This window comes from Jaculus jaculus, chromosome 17 (assembly GCF_020740685.1).
Source record: "Jaculus jaculus isolate mJacJac1 chromosome 17, mJacJac1.mat.Y.cur, whole genome shotgun sequence".
Lineage (NCBI taxonomy): Eukaryota > Metazoa > Chordata > Mammalia > Rodentia > Dipodidae > Jaculus > Jaculus jaculus.
Window position 1 is genome coordinate 21,669,859 of NC_059118.1, and position 20,946 is coordinate 21,690,804.

A 20,946-nucleotide genomic window follows, 5' to 3' on the forward strand; every position below is an offset into this window, starting at 1 on the left:
TTAAGTACATTTAAGAATGTTTTACACAACTATAGAAATGTTATTATGGTATAGTTTGCATCATCTGTCACAATTCTAAGAAACTTCAGAATTAGGAAGTGAGGAGATAGAAAAACATGTTTGGAGAAAAAGAAGGAAACTGGGTATCTTTTGCTAAGAAATCTAATATTTATTTCACTATAGTTTTTAATTCCAACAAGCTTTGATCTTTTTAGCCCAGAAAAATTCAATAGGAAACTATGTTTCAGCTAGGCTATGAGTAAAATGTTATACTTTTTCTTTGAAGACTTTTTTGGATATTTATTTTATTTTTATTTATTCATGAGAGAGAGAGAGAGAGAAATGGAAGTGGGCACGCCAGGGCCTCTAGCCACTGCAAACCATCTCCAGATGCATGTACCACCTTGTGCATCTGGCTTATGTGGGAACTGGGGAATAGAACCTGGGTTCTTTGGCTTTGCAGGCAAGCGCCCTAATCGCTAAGCCAATTCCCTAGTCCATGTTATACTTGTGACTTGTTATGCCTTTGTGTGAAAGGAGAGAAATGCTAGGCACATATTTGCACATTTCAGAGAAAGAAATAAAAAATGCATTGCAAGTGAGTTGTTTAGTTGACTTCTTGTTGTTTGATGACAAGTCGTCTCTCTTGGATTGTCTCATTGCCTATAAATGCTTCTACTTGGCATCTACAGAGGACTGTGCCACAGATAGTCTGTGCGTGCTTCCTAGTTTCCTCTTGTGCTTCCTGTGGGCCTCCCAGGAACCTCTTGCACTGAGTGAGATCTGTGTTTCACATCCCGCAGAGGCCAGACGTAGTGCTGCATTTGCCCAGCTTTGTCTTCAGAGCACACTTCTCAAGTCGTCTCTGATCTTCCAGAGCTTTACTGTGAAGGGGTCAGACATAAACGTTCTCTTGGGGAGGTTGACTTGCAGCCTTTTGTTCTCTGCGGTAACAAAAGCACACGAGCACAGCACCATCAGCACGAGGCTTGCATCAGACACTGCCCGGTGCTTGAGGTGCTTGTTATTTGGGCCCATTGGCAGTTCCCGGCCTGTTGTAACTGCTGCTGTTTCACCAATTTGACTTGTTTTACCAGTGCCTGACTAAATGATCAACTATTGTTAGGAACCACAGACATACACACACACGTACACCAAAGGTTGCTGTTTTCCTGAGAGTTTTTTTTTCGGAAGTTAAACAGAGAACGTGGACATTCAGTCATTCCAAGACACTTGGGAGGTTGAACATGCAAAACTCAATAGAATCAATCCACAGTAGTAAGTACTAAGCACAGGAATCTGTACACAGTAGTCAGTACTAAGCACAGGAATCTCTCCACAGTAGTCAGCATTAACCACAAGAATCTATCCACAGTAGTCAGTACAAACATGAATCTATCCACAGCAGTCAGTACCAAGCACAGGAATCTATCCACAGAAGTCAGTACTAAGCACATGAGTCTATACACAGTAGTCAGCACTAAGCACATGAATCTGTCCACAGCAGTCAGTACTAAGCACAGGATTCTATACACAGTAGTCAGTACTAAGCACATGAATATATGCACAGTAATCAGCATTAAGCACAAGAATCTATCCACAGTAGCCAGTACAAACATGAATCTATCCACAGAAGTCAGCACTAAGCACAGGAATCTATCCACAGAAGTCGGTACTAAGCACATGAGTCTATACACAGTAGTCAGCATTAAACACAGGAATCTATGCACAATAGTCAGTACTAAGCACATGTGTTAACTTTTCTTCTCTATAAGGATTTATCCCTTGAGTGATATCAAAGATAAATTCCAGGTAGACATCAGTTAAGTGAGTGACCAGGGTTTTTATTTTACAATACTGACAATAGGGTTAAGAGCTGAGATCTATTTCGATTTGTGACTAGGTTTGTAGGGGAAGGTGTGGGAGGGAGGGGAGACAACAGGGTCCTGAGCAGAGTCCGGAAAGTGAAAAATCACATCAGGACATGGAGATTGGCCCATGTGAAATGCATTGGTTTTGTTAACTGATGCTTATCAAACTCAGAGTTCTCGAAATCAAATTGGCCTTGAATACAAAACAGAAACTTGGATTAACCCAATTGTTTTATATTGCTTTATATAATCATCTCCTGTGAATTACAGTGACCTTTCCACTGAGGTGAGAGGCATGGGCTCCAGCTTTAGGTGTCAGCTGAAGGAATGGCATTCTTGACTTTTTCAGTCATTTCCGCTGAGCTCAGGTCATTCTAGAGATGAAGCCTTGAGCTTTTAGGTACTATGCTACCATGTGTTCAAGACTTTAGAGATCAAGGCTGGGGCCAACTAGAAAAGAAGGCTCAAAGGCGCCTGCTAGAGTCTGGCTAGGGAGAGAGTCTTCATCGGGTTCAGAGTGTCCGTAAGGCTAACTCTCCTAGGATTAGCAATCGCTGGTATGTACTAACTGTTTTGCAAGAGCTTTCTTTTAAAATCTTAACTGAGGGCTGGAGGAGATGGCTTAGTAGTTAAGGTGCTTGCCTGTGAAGCCTAAGGACCCAGGTTTGAACCACCAAGACCCACATAAGCCCGATGCACAAGGTGGTGCATGCATCTCGAGTTCATTTGCAGTGGTTAGAGGCCCTGCCATGCCCATTCTTCTTTCTATCAAACAAAAAAACAAAATATTTTTTAAAAAATCTTAACTCAAAAAGATATTAAAGTTTATGGCATTTTGTTCCAGGGTGGCGATCTGGACTACAAGATTCAGGAATATAAGGAAGCTGGAAAAGTCTTTCCTGAAAATCAAATAATAGAATGGTTTATCCAGTTGTTGCTCGGAGTTGATTATATGCACGAGAGGTATGTTGATTTGCTTCTGGGAGCAGGGTATCTTTTTTTGTTTGTTTTGTTTTTTGAAGTAGGGTCTCACTGTAGTCTAAGCTGATCTGGAATTCACTATGTAGTCTCAGGGTGGTCTCGAACTCGAGGCGATCCTCCTGCCTCTGCCTCCCGTGTGCTGGGATTAAAGGTATGTGCCAACACGTCCGGCCCCAGGGTATCTTTTTGATAGTCATGTCAGAACTTCACAAGTGGATATTTCTGATTGATTTGAAAGAAAACAAGCCTGAAAGGTAAACAACTATGATTAAACATTTGCAGTTTTTATAATTTTATAATTTTTTTTTTAATTTTTTTTTATAATTTTTTTGAGGAAACCGCTGAGCAATTATTCACCTGCAGAGAATTTGCTTATATGAGTTTTTGTTGTTTTAGAAGTCCAGTTGGCCCTGGATATAAGACAGAAACTTGTGTTGAGTATGTTGCTTTATCTTTCATCTCCTGAGTAACAACTGATTCTCAGATACCTTTAGTAGGCCATGAAACTATCACATCCTACAGTAGGCTTGTGTTATAAATGTGGTCATGTACCACATATGCATTGTGTGCGTACCTTTCAGCTTGTCACTGGAGCTTATCTGACTTTACAACCAAAGATGAGCTGAGTGGTTGCAATGGAAGATATTCTTTAGCTTCAAAGAGATAAATATTCAAACAAAAATCAGTTTTGAGCCAGGCATGGTGGCATATGCCTTTAATTTCAGCACCTGGGAGTCAGAGGTAGGAGGATTGCTGTGAGTTCAAGGTCAGCCTGAGACTACATAGTGAATTTCAGGTCATCTCTGGGATAGAACATGCCCCTACCTCAAACACACACACACACCCACACACACACACACACACACACACACCCCAGTTTTGATAGGAAATAGCTGATGAAGATCAATGTTCTAAGTTTTTTCCTGTCTATAATTCTTGTCTGTAGTTTTTGTCTCAACAATTTAAAAGTTTTAATATTTTATTATTTTTCTTTTGTTGTTTTTTTGAGGTAGGGTCTCACTCTAGCTCAGGCTGACCTGAAATTCACTATGTAGTCTCAGGGTGGCCTTGAAATCATGGTGATCCTCTTACCTCTCCCTCCCGAGTGCTGGGATTAAAGGCGTGCACCACCACGCTTGGCTTTCTTTATTTTTACTTTTATTTATTATTTGAGAGAGGAAAAGGGAGAGAGAGAATGGGCACAAGCTCCAGACACATGCACCACCTTGTGCATCTGGCATATATGGGTACTGGGAATCAGATTTAGGTCATTTCCCTTCATAGGCAAGTGCCTTAACTGCTAAGCCATTTCTCTAGCCCAAAATTTTTAATGATTTTCTGTAAGTGAAAACTATGATGGTTGATATTTCTGCATGTGTATGTATGTGATTTGCGTGCATGTATGTATGTATGTTTGTGTGTGAGTAGAAGCTAGAGGTCAATGCTGGGTGTCTTCCTCATTCTCCGCCTTATTTTTTGAGATAGGGCCTCTCAACTTAGAGCTCACCAACTCAGCTAGCCATGGCACTCTAGCAATCTGTCTGTCTCTGCTTCTGTGCAGGTGTTACAGGCACACGACCACACCTAGCTTTTACATAGGTGCTGGGGAGCCAAACTCGGGTCCTCTTGCTTGCTCAGCAAGCACTATATGGACCAAGCCATCGCTTCAGATCCAGAACTAAATGTTTATAGACCTATGAAAGATGGACACACAGGGCTGGGGAAATGGCTTAGCGGTTAAGGTGTTTGCCTGCAAAGCCAAAGGACCCAGGTTTGATTCCCCAGGACTCACGTAAGCCAGATGCATAAGGGGGCACACGTGTCTGGAGTTCATTTGCAGTGGCCGGAGGCCCTGGTGTGCCCATGCTCTTTTTCTTTCTATCTGCTTCTTCCTCTTTCTCTCTCTCTTAAATAATTAAATAAAATATTTTTTTAAAAGATGGACACACAATTGTGCATACCATGATGCAGCTACGGGGGCCTTCACATTGGGACTAGGCATAGTTCTGGGTGATTATTCTTCCTGGATAAAAGTGTTTGTTGATAGGACACACCAAGGTCTGGCTGTCTGCAGATGTCAGATTGCTTAAGTGTATCATCTGTGGTTTCTGATGTCTTTAAAGATAATCAGATTATCCTGTAACTTTCCATGTATCTCCTGAAACATATGCTTGATTACAGAGATACCAAGTGATTCACTCACAACTTCCAACAACCTCTGGAACCCTGTCACACTGAACTAAGATGAACGAGTATCTAGTAATCTTTGATTTACTACCCAAACTGCTAACTATATATAGGACTTCCAGTTTTCTTTCTTTCCTTCCTCCCTTCCTTTCTTCTTCCCAGTATGCTGTTAGCTTTGTATGAGGAAAGCAATTAAAAGCACAAATATACATAAAGATGCCAAATATAGCATTCTATGTACAAATATAAAATTGAAATGTGGTTGACTTAAGTATCCAACTATGGAAAAGACATATGGAAAGCAAATTCTTTCTAGATAATTCAAAAATACAATTGGGAGCCAGGTGTAGTGGTATACTTCTTTAATTCCAGCACTCGGGAGGCAGAGGTAGAAAGATGCCGCAAGTTCGAGGCCACCCTGAAACTACATGTTGAATTCCACATCAGCCTGAGCTAGAGTAAGACTCTACTTCAAAAAAAAAAAAAAAAGCAAAATATAATTTGAGGGGCTGAAGAGATTGCTTAGTGGTGAAGGTGCTTGCCTGCAAAGCCTAACAACCCAGGTTCAATTCCCCAGTACCTATGTAAAGCCAGATGCATATGCATCTGGAATTTGTTTGCAGTGTCTGGAGACCTTAGCATGCCCATTCTGTCTGTCTCTATACTATCTCTGTTTCTGCTTGCAAATTAATTAATCAATAAACTAATTTTAAAAACGCAACTTGAAAGAGCTTAGGCAGAAGCATCCTGGGTATGGATAATGCTGCCCTCAGAAGCTGTAGGTTATTATAGGTAACTCTCAGTGCCAGGGATGGCATAGCTTCCAGTGAGTTGTTGGTCACTGAGGCCCCTCAAACAATGCATACTATTGCCAAGGCTCTTGGTGGCCAACCAGAACTAGATTGCAAAACCCTATTGCTGAAGACACCACATGTTGCAGTTGTAGGACACTGAGAAATCAAGCTGGAACTGAGCTAGAAGTCTCCTCCTGATGGCTAGCTGTCATTGTACTAGGGTTGCTAGGCAAGTTGCTGGGAGAGAAAAGTCACAAGTCTTAACCAGCAGTGGAGCCTGTGAACCACACAACCCATCAAGATGTATGTGTCCATTAGTACAATAGTGAAATGACTATTTAGGGAGTAACCAACTGCTCTCCAATTGGATCTAAGCCCCTCCCCACAGGAGGTAATTCATGCATGATTCTGAAAACCTAGTCAAAACCCTCTTGCTGGGAAGGCCATGCAGGACCTGTGAGGCATGGCATGGGCTGCGGGGGTGGGGAGGGGAGAACCCAAATTTTTTTTTTGAGGCAAACCCAACAGACTGGTCTTTATTTTTTTATGAGAGAGAGTGAGAGTAAGAGCATGAGAGAGAATTGGAACATAAGGGTCTCCAGTCTCTGTAATCGAACTCCAGATGCACGCACCACCTTGTACGCATGTGTCACCTTGTGCAACTGGCTTATGTGGGATCTGGGTAGTTGAACGTAGGTCCTTAGACTTCACAGGCAACCACTTTAAAACTGCTAAGCCATCTCTCCAGCCCCTTCCCAAATATTTTTGATGTGTTTGAGGTTGCTTAGTTAAAATAATTGAGTTTTAAAAGGACCCACATAGGGAGGATTATATATATATTTTTTTAAGAAGACTAGTTTGCTGGGTGCTCCACAGGAGAGCAGTAAGTGGGCAGTAGGTAGAGTACTGCCTACAGCCACATTATGGATTTAAAATCCTTCAGTATTGGGCTGGAGAGATGGCTTAGCAGTTAAGCGCTTGCCTGTGAAGCCTAAGGACCCCGGTTCGAGGCTTGGTTCCCCAGGTCCCACGTTAGCCAGATGCACAAGGGGGCGCACGCGTCTGGAGTTCGTTTGCAGAGGCTGGAAGCCCTGGCGCGCCCATTCTCTCTCTCTCCCTCTATCTGTCTTTCTCTCTGTGTCTGTTGCTCTCAAATAAATAAATAAAAATAAAAAAAAATTAAAAAAATCCTTCAGTATTCAAGGAAAATCATTTAACGAGGCTAAAAATTTGGATGTGAGGATCTGACCTGCCATCCTTTGTGATTCAGACAATAAGTGATGCTGCCTCTTATTCATTATGGTGTCATAACCACTTATTTGTGGTTCTTATGTGTAGAAAAAAATGTAAATTTCATATTTTAGTGTATTTAACTTATTTACTAGTACACATCCTAGCCTCAACAAAGTATTAGTAGCTTAGCAGAGATGACACGCATGCTCACATAGCTATGCAGTGCATATGCAGGAATCATTGTCTCCACTACATACTGGATTCGTGACATTGGACAAGCTGCTTGACACATCTGAGTCTTTAGTTCCTTGTTTAAACACAGAGATAACAGGGCTGGAGAGATGGCTCAGCAGTTAAGGCGCTTGCTTGTGAAGCCTAAGGACTCAGATGCACAGTGATGCAAGTGCAAGATCACACATGCACACAAGGGGGTGCACACATGGGAGTTTGATTGCAGTGGCTAGAAGCCCTAGCATGCCAATTTGCTCTCTCTCTCTTTCTGTGTGTCTGTGTCTCTTACTCTTGCATTAAAAAAAAAAAAAACTGGAAATATGTTGGGCTTGACTCAAAACAACAACAACAAACCAGGGATAATAAAAGGACTGCCTTTGCTCACTTGATACACTACAGAAAATGTACATTGAGACATTTTCTTCAGTGGTATAATTGGTAAGTTGCCCATGTTCTGGTAAATAATTCCCAACCCAGGCTCAGGTAAGCAACCCTAACTAAACTTCATTTTCATACATTGGAAGAAGGGGTTTAGCAGGAGGGGGAGAGAAGCAAGAAAAGGTAATGGAGACTTGTTTTAATGTCTCAATGTACAGTATGTCTGCACCCTTGTTAATGTTTGCTATTAGCAGTTGTTTTACACATATTTGGTAGCTGTGCCCTCACTTCTATGTTGAGTCATAACCACAAACAACATGCTGTAAGGCACTGGATGCAGAAATACTTGAATTTTATTATACTATTTATTTGTTTTTCTGTTTTGATTATTATTATTATTTTATTTTTTACTGACAACTTCCATAATTGTAGACAATAACCTATGGTAATTCCCTCCTTCCCCCCACTTTCCCCTTTGAATCTCCACTCTCCATCATATCCCCTCCCCCTCTCAATCAGTCTCTCTTTTGTTCTGATGTCATGATCTTTTCCTCCTATTATGATGGTTTTGTGTAGGTAGTGTCAGGCACTGTGAGGTCATGGATACCCAGGCTATTTTTGTGTCTGGAGGAGCACATTGTAAGGAGTCCTACCCTTCCTTTGGCTCTTACATTCCTTCCGCCACCTCTTCCGCAATGGACCCTGAGCCTTGGAAGATGTGATAGAGTTATTTCAGTGCTGAGCACTCCTCTGTCACTTCTCAGCACCATGGTGCATTATGAGTCATCCCAAGGTCACTGCCATCTGAAAAGGAAAGCTTCTCTAACCAAAACTGATGGTGGAATTAATATATGGGTTTGAACATTAAGATAAGTGCTTATTGGGCAGTTTGGGAAGCATAGTATATACATTCAGCCAGACATCAGTAGATGTTACACCCCTAGGGCTCATGACTACCCCTGTTGTAGGTTTTCAGTATCAGGAATGTATTTCCTCACATGGAGTGGGCCTCCAGTCCAATTAGAGAGCAGTTGGTTTCCTCCATAACAGATGTGCCAGGATTTCACCCATTGGCTCATTTGGCCAAATATAAGGCTTGTTGTGTCCACTATTGAGTATCTTCACTGGTGATTTCTTTCTCTCCCTGTGAACTGCATGCAGTATGGCTTTTTCCAGCTTTCAGTCAAATGGTCTACATGGAGGAAGTTTTCAGCTCAGCTCCAGCAAGATTTCTCAGTGACCTTGCAGCCCAAGCAAGGGGAGTCTTCAGCAATAGGGTCTTGCCATCTGTTCCTGGTGGGAAATCAAGGGCCTTGGCAATGGCCTGTAATGTTTTGGGGGTATCAATGAACTCCCTGGCCAGCAACTCACTGGATGGTATCCTATTCCTGGCACTGAAAAATTTCTAGTAACAATCTATGGCTTCTGAGTGTTCCATTGTCTAAAAAAGTAGGTTCCCATATGACTTATTTATATCCTCTTAGATTTTGATTAGCCCAGAAAGCCTCCACCTTTCTTTTACTCAGTCTCTTCCCCTGACCTCACTTAGGCCTTTTAATACCCATTAATCTGTTCTTCTACTTACAGATATATAATACCACCCTATTAAGTCTCCACTCCCTTCCTTTCTATTCCCTTTCTATTCCCTTTATATCCCCTTTCTAGCTTACCGGCCTCTGCTACTGAGTTTTATTCCTACTCACACAGAAGTCCAATCATTTATAGCTAGGATCCACATATGAGAGAGAACATGTGATGTTTGGCTTTCTGGGCCTGGATTACCTCACTAAGTATAATCCTTTCCAGATCCATCCATTTTCCTGCAAATTTTATAATTTCATTTTTCTTTACCCCTGAGTAGAACTCCATTGTGTAAATGTGCCACATCTTCATTATTCCCTCATCAGTTGAGGGACATCTAGGCTTGTTTCATTCTCTAACTATTGTGAATAGAATGGCAATAAACATGGTTGAGCAAATATCTCTAAGGTAGAGAGTCAAGTCCTTAGGATATATGACAAGGAGTGCTATAGCTAGCTCATATGATAAATCTATTTTTAGCTGTCCGAGGAACCTCCACACTGATTTCCACAGTGGCTGTACCAGATTGCATTCCCACCAACCGTGTAGAAGGGTTCCTCTTTTACCATATCCTCTCCAGCATTTATGGTCATTTGTTTTCATGATGGTAGCCAATCTGACAGGAGTGGGATGAAATCTCAACGTAGTATTAATCTGCATTTCCCTGATGGCTAGGGACATAGAACATTTTTTTAGATGTTTATATGCCATCTGTATTTTTTTTCTTTTGAGAACTCTCTGTTTAGTTCCATAGCCCATTTTTTAACTAGGTTGTTTGATTTCTTATTATTTAGTTTTTTGAGTTCTTTGTATATCCTACATATTACTCCTCTGTCAGATGTATAGCTGGCAAAGATTTTTCCCCATTCTGTAGTTTGCCTCTTCACTCTATTCACAGTGTTATTTGCTGTACAAAAGTGTTGTAATTTCATGAGGTCCCAGCAGTTGATATGTGGTTTTATTTCCTGAGTAATTGGGATTATATTCAGAAAGTCTTTGCCAAGACCAATATGTTTAAGGGTTTCCCCTACTTTTTCCTCTAGCAGTTTCAGAGTTTCAGGTCTGATATTAAGGCCTTGATCCATTTAGACTTAATTCTTGTGCATGGAGAGAGATAAGGATCTATTTTCATCCTTCTACAGATACATATCCAGTTTTCCCAGCATACTTTGCTGAAGAGGCTGTCTTTTCTCCAATGAGTACTTTTGGAATTGTTGTCAAAGATCAGGTGGCTATAGCTACCCAGGATGGGTCCTCTATTCTGTTCCATTGACCTATATGACTGTTTTTGTGCCAGTACCATGTGGTTTTTGTTACGATGGCTTTATAATATAGGTTAAAAGTTAAAATCAGGTATGGTGATACCACCAGCCTTATTTTTGTTGCTCAGAATTGTTTTAGATATTCAAGGTTTTTTTTTAGCTTCCAGATGAATTTTTGGATTGTTTTCTCTATTTCCATGAAGTATGCCATTGGAATATTGATTGGGTTTGCAATAAATGTGTAGATTGCTTGTACTAATGTTGGTCTGAAATCTACCTTGTCAGATATTAGGATAGCAATGCCTGCTTGTTTCTAGACCCTTTTCTTGAAACACCATTTTCCAACCTTTCACCATAAGATAGTGTCCATCCTTTGTAGAAAGGTAAGTTTCTTGGAGGCAACAAATTGAAGGATCCTGCTTTTTAACCCAGTCTGAAAACTTATGTCTTTCAGTTGGGGTATTGAGGCCATTGATATTGGCAGTTATTATTGAAAGGTGTGTATTTCTTTTTTGCCATTTTTCTTGTTTTGTAGTTCTTCCAGTTTTACCTTTGCTATCTTGTATTAACTAGTATTGAAGTATGGTTTGTTTTTTTCCAGGTTCCTTATATATGTGCTTTTTTTTCTCTTCAGCATGGAGAATCTTTTCAAGTATTTTCTGTAGAGGTGGTTTTGTCTTCAAATATTCCTTTAGCCTGCTTTTGTTATGGAATGTCCTTATTTTTCCATCTATTTGAATGAATAGTTTTGCAAGATAAAGTAACCTTGGTTGACAGTTGTTGTCTTTCAGAACTTGGATTACATCATTCCAAGCCCTTCTGGCTTTTAAAGTTTGTTTTGAGTTATCTGCTGTGATCCTGATGGTTTGCCTTTGTATGTGACTTGATTTTTCCCTCTAGCTGCTTTCAGTATATTTTCTTTGATTCATATGGTTGGTAGTTTAATTATAATATGGCGAGGAGAGGTTCTTTCCAGGTTTTGTTTGTTTCGTGTTCTAAAGGCTTCCTTTGCTGATTGGCATCTGTTTCCCAATTTGGGGGAAGTTTTCTTCTATGGTTTTGTTGATAATGCTTACTATGCCTTTGGAATGAAATTCTTCTCCTTCTACTATGCCTGGAATTCTTATATTTGATCTTTTCATAGTGTCTGGAATATCTTGAAATTCCCATTCATACTTTCCTATTAGTTTGTCTTTATGTTTGTTGGACTGTATTGGATCTGCCACCTGGTCTTCATCCATTCTCCTGGTGAGATTTTCTACAGTTTTTTATTTCACTGACTGTGTTCTTCATTGCTAGTATTTCTGATTGTTTTTTTCTTATTATTTCTACTTCCTTATTCATGTCTTGTATTGACTTCTTTGTTTCATTAAATTGGTTTCCTGTGTCTTCTTTCCTTTGATTTCCTCTTTGACTTCTTTGAACATATTTATAATCATTCTTTTGAAATCTTTCTCAGGCATTTCCTCTAAATCAGTCTCACTGGAGGTCATTTTAGGTGCATTAATACTTTTTGGTGGATTTATATTTTCTTGATTTTTTGTGTTTCTTGTGTCATAGCGAATTTTGCTTCTTGGATTAATTTAATGCTTGGATTTTCTAATTATCTGCTCGATTATTAGATGTATCAATCAATCTGATGTATATATCTTCAGGGTAGGAGCTTAAGGTACTAGGTGTGGCTCTTAAGACTCTCAGAGTAACCACAAAAGTCACCTTAGGTGTTGGGTTTGCCTGCTATGAGAGTATTCAAGCAGGCTGAGTGGAACAAAATACAGGCAGATTCTAAAATTAGAATCAGATAGAATGCAAGCAATGATTTCAATTTTCCTGTATTTGTTAAGATTTGCATTGTGTCCTAATATATGGTCTATTTTAAAGAATGTTCCATGTGTTGTAGAAAAGAATGTATATTCTGCAGAATTTGGATGAAATATCCTGCATATATCTGTTAGGTCCATTTGTTCCATGACCTTATTTAATCCAGATTCATCTCTGTTTGTTTTTTGCTGGATGACCTGTCAATTGATAAGAGTGGGGTGTTGATGTCAACCAATACAACTGTGTTATCTGTGACCTTAGTTCTAATAGCATATGTTTAATTAAAATGGGAGCCCCCATGTTAGGTGCATATATGTTTAGGATTATAATGTCCTCCTTTTGGAGTGTTCCCTTAAATCAATATAGAGACCTTCCTTATCTTTCCTAACTAATGTTGGTCTGAAGTCTACCTGTCAGATAGTGTAGTGATGCCTGCTTGTTTTCTAGGCCTATTTGCTTGAAACACCATTTTTCAACATTTTACCCTAAGATAGTGTTCATCCTTTGTAGAAAGGTGATATATTAGAGGCAACAATATGAAGGATCCTGCTTTTTTGGGGGGCGGGGGGTTGGTTTTTCAAGGTAGGGTCCCACTCTAGTTCAGCCTGACCTGGAATTCATTATGTAGTCTCAGGGTGACCTCTAACTCACATCAATCCTCCTACCTCTGTCTCCTGAGTGCTGTGATTAAAGGCATATGCCACCTTGCCTGGCAGGATCCTGCTTTTGAACTCAGTCTATAAACCTATGTCTTTTGGTTGGAGAATTGAGGCCATTGATACTAAGAGTTATTATTGAAAGGTGTGTATTTATTTTTTTCCTTTTTTCTTGTTTTGTAGTTCTTCTAGTTTTACCTTTTCTCTCTTGTATTAACTAGTATTTGAGTATGGTTTGTTTTTTCCAGGTTCTTTATATATGTGTACATCCAGTCCCCTTAGGGCCCTCAACTGCTTATAAGCCCACTTCCCTATTGATTAAACCAAACTGTTCACAGAGACTGTCTCCCGAAAGTGATTCTTTTGCAGTCTTACCATGGTTGCCTGGATGCCTTCGGGGGAACCACGTCTGGCCCTGGAGGACCCAAGGACCCACATACACCTTCACTTTTTAGTAAAAGAGTGCATTTTGCTGGGTTTTATTTTTTGCTTTTTCTCCCCTGGGCTGCTTTGGCATGGTTCCTACACTACCATCTAAACTGAAATTCTCATTACAGTATTTGTAAAGTGACCAGTAGTAGAAAGCTTTGGGAAAATGTTTGTTGCACATCAGTGATTGTATTCCTGAGGGTAGAAATGAATGCTAACTTCTTGAATATGTATTCAAAGACATAAAAGTCTGAATATAATAGACACTTGCACATCCATGTAATTTTTTTCCCTTAAAAAATCTCCATTGCTGGACATATGACTTAGTGGTTAAGGCACTTGCCTGCAAAGCCTAAGGACCCATGTTCGACTCCCCAGTTCCCATGTAAGCCAGATGCACAAGATGATGTGTGCACAAGTTTGCACATGCACACAAGGTGGCACATGCATTTGAAGTTTGATTACAGTGGCTGGAGGTTCTGGCATGCCAGTTCTCTCTCTCTCACTTGTTCTTGTTCTCTCATAAAAAAAGGCTGGTCTGTTGGGCTTGACTTAAAAAAACAAAACAAAACAAAACTCCACTACCTTTGCTTGTTCTTCTCCTAACCTTCTTTTAATCCCCTTCTTCCCAACTAGTCCTAACAAGTAGAAACTTGACTTAATGTGTGTGTGGAAATGAAGTTTAGTTAGGGTTGTTTACCTGACCCTGGGGTAGGAATTATTTACCAGAACAGAGGCAACTTACCAATTACACCACTGAAGAAACTATCTCTGCCCCTCACGTACCCTTCCAATTGCCATTAACTGTTTGTCTCCTCAGGGAGACATAAGAGGACTTCATGAGTGCCCCTTTTGTTGTTGTTTTGTGTTTTGTCTTGTTTTGAGGCAGGGTCTCATGTATCCCAGCCTGATCTGGAACTTGATATGTACCCAAAGATGAACTTGAACTTCAGACCCTCCTGCTTCTGCCTTCCAAGTGCTGGCTTCATAGGTGTGCACTGCCACATCCAGTTTATACATTGCTAGGGATTAAACCCAGGCTTCCTGCAGTGCATGCTGGGCAAGCACTGTACTAACTAAGCTACGTCCCCAGCAGAGCTTGTCTCTGTTTTGATTCCAACCATATTAAAGTCCTGAAATAAAGAAATAAAGAAAATGGCAGGAATAGATGGTAAGACCTTATTGCTGAAGACTCCACATACTTGGGCTGAAAGGCCACTGAAAAATCCTGCTGAAACTGAGCTGATAACCTCCTCCATGTAGACCACCTGACAGAAAGCTGGAAGAAGCCATTCTACATATAGTTCAATGGGAGAAAGAGATACCACCAGGGAAGATACTCAACAGTGGACACTGCAAGCCTTATAATTGGCCAGCCAGGCCAAATGAGCCAACGGGTACGTCTGCCATGGTGGAAACCAACTGCCTTCCAATTGGGAGGGAATACATCCCTGATACTGAAAACCTACAACAGGAGTAGTCATGAGCCCTAGGGGTGTAACATCTGCTGATGTCTGGATAAATGTATATACTATGCTTATCAAACTGCCCAGTAAACACTTCTCTTAATATTTATACCCTTATATTAACGCTACTATCACTTTGGGTAGAGAATCTTCTCTTTTCAGATGGCAGTGACCTTGGGATGACTCAGAAGGTATCATAGTGCTGGAAAGAAGTGACTGGAGTACTGAGTAACATCTCAATCACACCTTCCAAGGCTCAGGGTCTAATGCGGAAGAGGTGGTGGAAAGAATGTAAGAGCCAAAGGAAGGGTAGGACTCCTTACAACGTGCTCCCTCCAGACATAAAATGGTCTGGATATCCATGACCTCACAGTGCCTGACACTACCTACATAAAACCATCATAAGAGGAGGAAAAGATCATGGCATCAAAATAATAGAGAGACTGATTGAGATGGGGAGGGGATATGATGGAGAATGGAGTTTCAAAGGGGAAAGTGGGGGGAGGGAGGGTATTACCATGGGATATTTTTTATAATCAAGGAAAATGTTAATAGAAATTGAGAAAAAATAAAAAAAATTAAAAAAAGATGAGGTGATGAGGTAAGCTCTGAAAGCAGAAGCCAGCGTGTGGGCAGACCGAGAGGGAGCAGAGAAAAGCTTTGCTGGAGCATTGCTGACTCGCTGCTGGTGTGGGCCGAGGGATGCAGAGGCCGGTTTCTTCCATGTTTAGTATAGGTTTCTGATTCCTCGTTCTGCATTCTTACAAGGATATTTTATAAAACAAGTTCTTGACCATAACTTGCTTTTGAGCATTATTAATGAATACCCTCTTGAATTTTTTTACTACATTTTTATAAATTTTTTGTTGAGAGTGGGGAAGGCAAATATTTCCATTTTAATCCATCCTTCACTGAGCTACATCCCCAGCCCTTATGGCAATTTTTGTTTGTTTGACTGAATGTAGCCATGATGTCTAGACTGACTTCAAACTTGCAGTCCCCCTGACTGTGTCCGTCCCCTGAGGTCTGGGATTATAGATGTTTGTTGCTGCTGCTAGATTCAGAAAAGCTTTTAAATGAAGTATTTTTTTTCCGGCTTATAAATATATAATCTACTTTTTACTTACATTGGTTTTCAATATTTAATTTAGCACAGGTCTTTAACAACTTTCCTTCAGAAGATAAAATTCCTTATCTTAATGATCTGTTTCAAAACAGATTAAAACCAGAAAGAATTGTTTATTTTTAGCGTTAGGCATAAACTGCAAATAATGGTATTCATAGAGGCAAAGAATATGCATGGTCCAGAAAAAGCTGCCTTGAAAAGGTAGTGTCCGAGTCATTCTTTTTATTAATACATGAACATTTGATCGCATTCCCTTCCTAAAAGGAAAAAGAGGGTACTCTTTTCTCTCCCCTCCCCCACTCTTTCCTCTGAGCCCCTCCTCTTTCCCAGTAGTACTTCTGTTTAGATGTCTCATTTTTTTTTTGTTCTCCTCCATCCTGTCCTCTATGCCAAAACGTTGATGGACTCAGGATTGTGCAAGCCTTGAGGGAGCACCGACCACAGAATGGGAAGGAGTACCTTGGGGCACTGTCCTCCAGCCATGAGCTGACTGGGTGCACTCAGGACCAAACTCATGGTGACTGAAGGTAGTCAGGCTGCATGAGCGATCTCCAGCGCTGTGCTCATGGCGCAAGTTGGCAGCGGACAGCCGTCTGTAAGGCTGTTCTGTCCTCTCGGTGGAGTCCCCAAACCTAAGGGACACTTCCATTTCATTTTGAAAAATGCATGGATTGCTTCCATATTAATAAAGAAGATTCTCTTGGAAACAATACATGCAAATGAGAGGTTAAGTTTGGCTCCTGATGTGTGAACAGGCATCTATTCACCCTAGCTACTGTGAGGTACAAGTTTGTTATGGGAAAAGACAAAAGACTAGGAGGAGAAACTTACAACGGCAGAGCGTCTACTGGGGTAAACATCTACACAGGGGTGTGTGTGCGTGTGTGTGTGTGTGTGTGCGTGTGTGTGTGTGTGGTGGGGTGTCTGGCAGACCCATACTAGGATTCCCCCCCCCCCCGCCACAGACTAGGGTAGTTATAGGGCTGTTAGGAGGAAAGAAGTAGGATGATAGAGGAGTCTCACTAAGGGAGGGAAATGAGGGTGGCTCTTACTGATCCCATGAGGATAGAGGAAATAGGTGGCTATTTCTGATCCCATTTGGAGGAAATAAGTAAGGGCAGAAAGTTTCAGTTTAGGGGGAAAAAAAAAACCTAGCTATTTTAGTTCTGGGATATTTTCTATCATTGCAAGATGGAGGCCTCTAGAGCTAAAAGACAGGACATTGATTACAGACCAAAGTAATGATTCTACCAAAGTCTGATCAATGAGTTTATTGGGGTTACTTACAGAGGTCTGGGGGAGGATTGCTTTTAGGAGCATGGGTGCCTCTGAGGTAGTTGCATTACTGTCACAGGGGGAAAAACCCGGGATTGATTTTTAAAACTGCTTTATTCAGAGAGCCTGAGAAGACAGAGCCCTGCTTTCTCCTGAGCCTCAGTTACAATGACATGTATGTGAGGATTAATTCAGAGCAAACAAGGTGTTAGCAGGGTGCTGCGTATGCTAAACTGCTTCCCAGTTATACTGGCATACAAAGTCGTCCTACAAAGTGAAGTGCAAATATGCTCTTCTAACAGAGAATATAAAACGTCCCTACCTTCGTGCCTCTAACATCACCTGAGAGCCCGCTCCAGCATGGGTGACACTGCACTGCAGCTGCATCTCCCCAGCTCCTCCACAGCTTGCCAGCAGCTCTGCCTCCGAGTCTCTGTCCCTAGCAGTGCTCACTGCCTGTGGGAAGGGGGATATATATCTATATATCTATATATCTATATATCTATATATCTATATATCTATATATCTATATATCTATATATCTATATATCTATATATCTATATATCTATATATCTATATCTATATCTATCTATCTATCTATATATCTATATCTATCTATCTATCTATCTATCTATCTATCTATCTATCTATCTATATATCTATATATCTATATCTATCTATCTATCTATCTATCTATATATATATCTATATATCTATATCTATCTATCTATCTATCTATATATCTATATATCTATATCTATCTATCTATCTATCTACCTATCTATCTATCTATCTATCTATGGTCTGGAGGGATGGCTTAGTGGTTAAGGCGCTTGCCTGCCAGCCACAGGACCCCAGTTTGATTCCCCGGGACCCGTGTAAGCCAGATACACAAAGGGGGACGTGCGTCTGGAGTTCGTTCGCAGTGGCTGGAGGCCCTAGTGTGCCCATTCTGTCTGTCTCTGTGTTCTGACTGTCTTAAATAAATAAATAAAACTTAAAAATATTTTATTTATTTATGTGAGAGAGAGAGTAGACACACCAGGGCATCTAGCCACTGCAAATGAACTCCAGACACATGTGCCACCATGTGCATCTTGCTTTACTTTGTTATTGGGGAATCAAACCTGCATCCTTTAGCATTGCAGGCAAGTACCTTAATCACTAAGCCATCTCTCCAGCCCAAGAAAGGGCCTTTTGAATCATATAAATTTCAACAGCTTCCTCAGACTTGTGAATTTTTAATTCCAGTGTGGTGTGTGTTTCACTTTCCTTCCCGAACCTTAAGGAGCCTTCTTCCTTCAATTTGGAGGCAATTACTACACAACAGCTTCTCTGTGACAATGCTTTGCACCAATTGAAGCCATAGAGTTAGTGGGGTAATGAGCAAGAGCTGCTTTCTCGGTGAACCTGGTACCAGCACAAGGGTGAAGGAGATAGACACAGAGAACACTCAACTCCTACCAAACCAGAGATCCAGAGACATGGAGGTTCCCAAGACCTCATCACTGAAGCAAACCTAATATGAACCCAACATGGCTCAGGGAAATTCATGGAAGAGGGGACAGAACGATTGTCAGAGTCATAAGTTGGGTCATTATGCACAGAGACATTGCCTCTCCCCTGTAACTGATGGCCACCCCCACAATGTAACACCCACAATCCTCATGAGGGGACAACAGGGAGAAGGCTAACGATGGTACCATCATGGCTGTATACACACTGTATACATTACTAATAAAAAAAAAGTAAGTGGGCTGGAGAGATGGCTTAGCGGTTAAGTGTTTGCCTGTGAAGCCTAAGGACCCCAGTTCGAGGCTCGATTCCTCAGAACCCACGTTAGCCAGATGCACAAGGGGGCGTACGCATCTAGAGTTCGATTGCAGTAGAGGCCCTGGTGCACCCATTCTCTCTCTCTCTCTGTCTATCTGCCTCTTTCTCTCTCTGTCTGTTGCTCTCAAATAAATAAAGAAAAGTAACAAAACTTTTTTTAAAAAAAGTGAAAAAGCACAACAACAACAAAAAAGTACATGTGATGGCTAAGTTTGTGTCCACTTGAGTGGACAGTGGCATGCCCAGATTAAATGCCACTTTTGGATAAGTCTGTCTGTGTAAGATTGCCCTCCCCAGTGTGAGTGGGCATCAGGCAATCCATTGAAGCAAGAAGGAGCTGCCCCCTTCCCTGCCTCACTGTTTGAGCTGGGCCACCTCTCATCTGACCATGGATGGGGATTTATTATGTAGCTTCTCAGCCTCTGTCATTGTATGAGTTGATATAAATCTCACACTGGTTTCATTTCTTGAAGAACTCTGATGAATACAGCATAGGGAGAAGAAAAAGACATCGCTAGGAAAATGAGAAGGAAAGAGGATAAAGAACTGGAAATGTTGCTCACTTCCTTGGAACTTCCCTAGACTTATCTTAACTTGGTTTATTTTTACATGTTAAAAACTCTCAGTCTAGATCATATGGCATAAACACACAAATAATACTGTGAAGACCCAAGAATAGTCACAGTTCACTCAAAACTATCTTGAGATTGTTGCACAAAACTCCTTCCTACTGAAGAGGTGGGGAGTTCATGAGCTTGTTTCTTAAGCAGCGTCTCACAGTGGCCTCCCTGTCCCTGGTGGTCTTGAAACCTTGCTAATTTGAGTGCTTTCCCAGTGGAAGAGACAGCAGGCTGATACGCTTTCCCTAATGTGACCTCCTTGTCACCTGGCCACCCACACATTTCCAACATAGTTTGTTGAGATGTTGTAGAGCAGCTAATTTAGTTCCTGAAAAGTGGTATGAAGAACTTTTCAGTATAGCAAGCAAGGCTCCTGGGGAAGATACCTACTTGAGGATTCCTGCTAAGACATGAATGAGGAAGGAGGTGCTTTGGAGATGGCCATAGAAAATTTGAGAGGAGGGCTGGAGAGATGGCTGAGTAGTTAAGGTGCTATCTGCAAAGCCTAGTGACCCTGGTTCGATTCCCCAATACCCATGTAAATCCAGATGCACAGTGGTGCATGCATCTGGAGTTCATTTACAGTGGCTGGAGGTCCTGATGTGCCCATTCTCTCTCTCTCTTTCTCTCTCTCTCCTCTCTATCTCTGCTTGCAAATAAATAAATAAAAATATTTTTAATAAATAAAATTTGAGAGGAGCTGTGGTTTAGTAGAACTTTCTCCTTGCTCCCTCTTGTTTTTATTTTGGTGTGTGTGTGTGTGTGTGTGTGTGTGTGAGAGAGAGAGAGAGAGAGAGAGAGAGAGAGAGAGAGAGGGTTTGTGTGTGTGTGGTGGCCAGACGACAACTCTGGGTGTTGTTTGAGTGTCATCCACCTTTTTAAAAAAATATATTTTATTTTTATTTATTTATTAGAAAGAAAGATACAGAAATAGGCAGGGAGAGAGAGAGAGAGAATTGGTGCACCAGGGCCTCCAGCCACTGCAAATGAACTCCAGGTGCATGTGCCCCTTGTGCATCTGGCTAACGTGGGTCCTGGTGAATTGAACCTGGGTCCTTTGGCTTAGCAGGCAAATGCCTTAACTGCTAAGCCATCTCTCCAGCCCTCATCCACCTTTTAAAAAAGTTCTTTTGAGAGAGTGACTGAAGCCCCCTGACTGCTTCTACCTGTCCAGCTGTCACATACAGGCATGTACCTCCAT

The 20,946-nt window shown here is 41.1% G+C and overlaps 1 protein-coding gene across 9 annotated transcripts in view; it reads left to right on the forward strand.

Annotated features, from left to right (window-relative positions):
* Nek11 (NIMA related kinase 11) overlaps positions 1 to 20,946 on the forward strand; it is a 253,223-nt gene that overhangs the window by 62,822 nt on the left and 169,455 nt on the right. For 8 of the 9 annotated variants that reach the window (XM_045136965.1, XM_045136962.1, XM_045136961.1 and 5 more), the window contains exon 4: positions 2,716 to 2,834. The exons of the other annotated variant lie outside the window; for it this stretch is intronic. In XM_045136965.1, the coding sequence (XP_044992900.1) occupies positions 2,716 to 2,834 (119 nt within the window). The remainder of the gene's footprint in view (positions 1 to 2,715; positions 2,835 to 20,946) is intronic. 9 annotated transcript variants of the gene reach the window in all.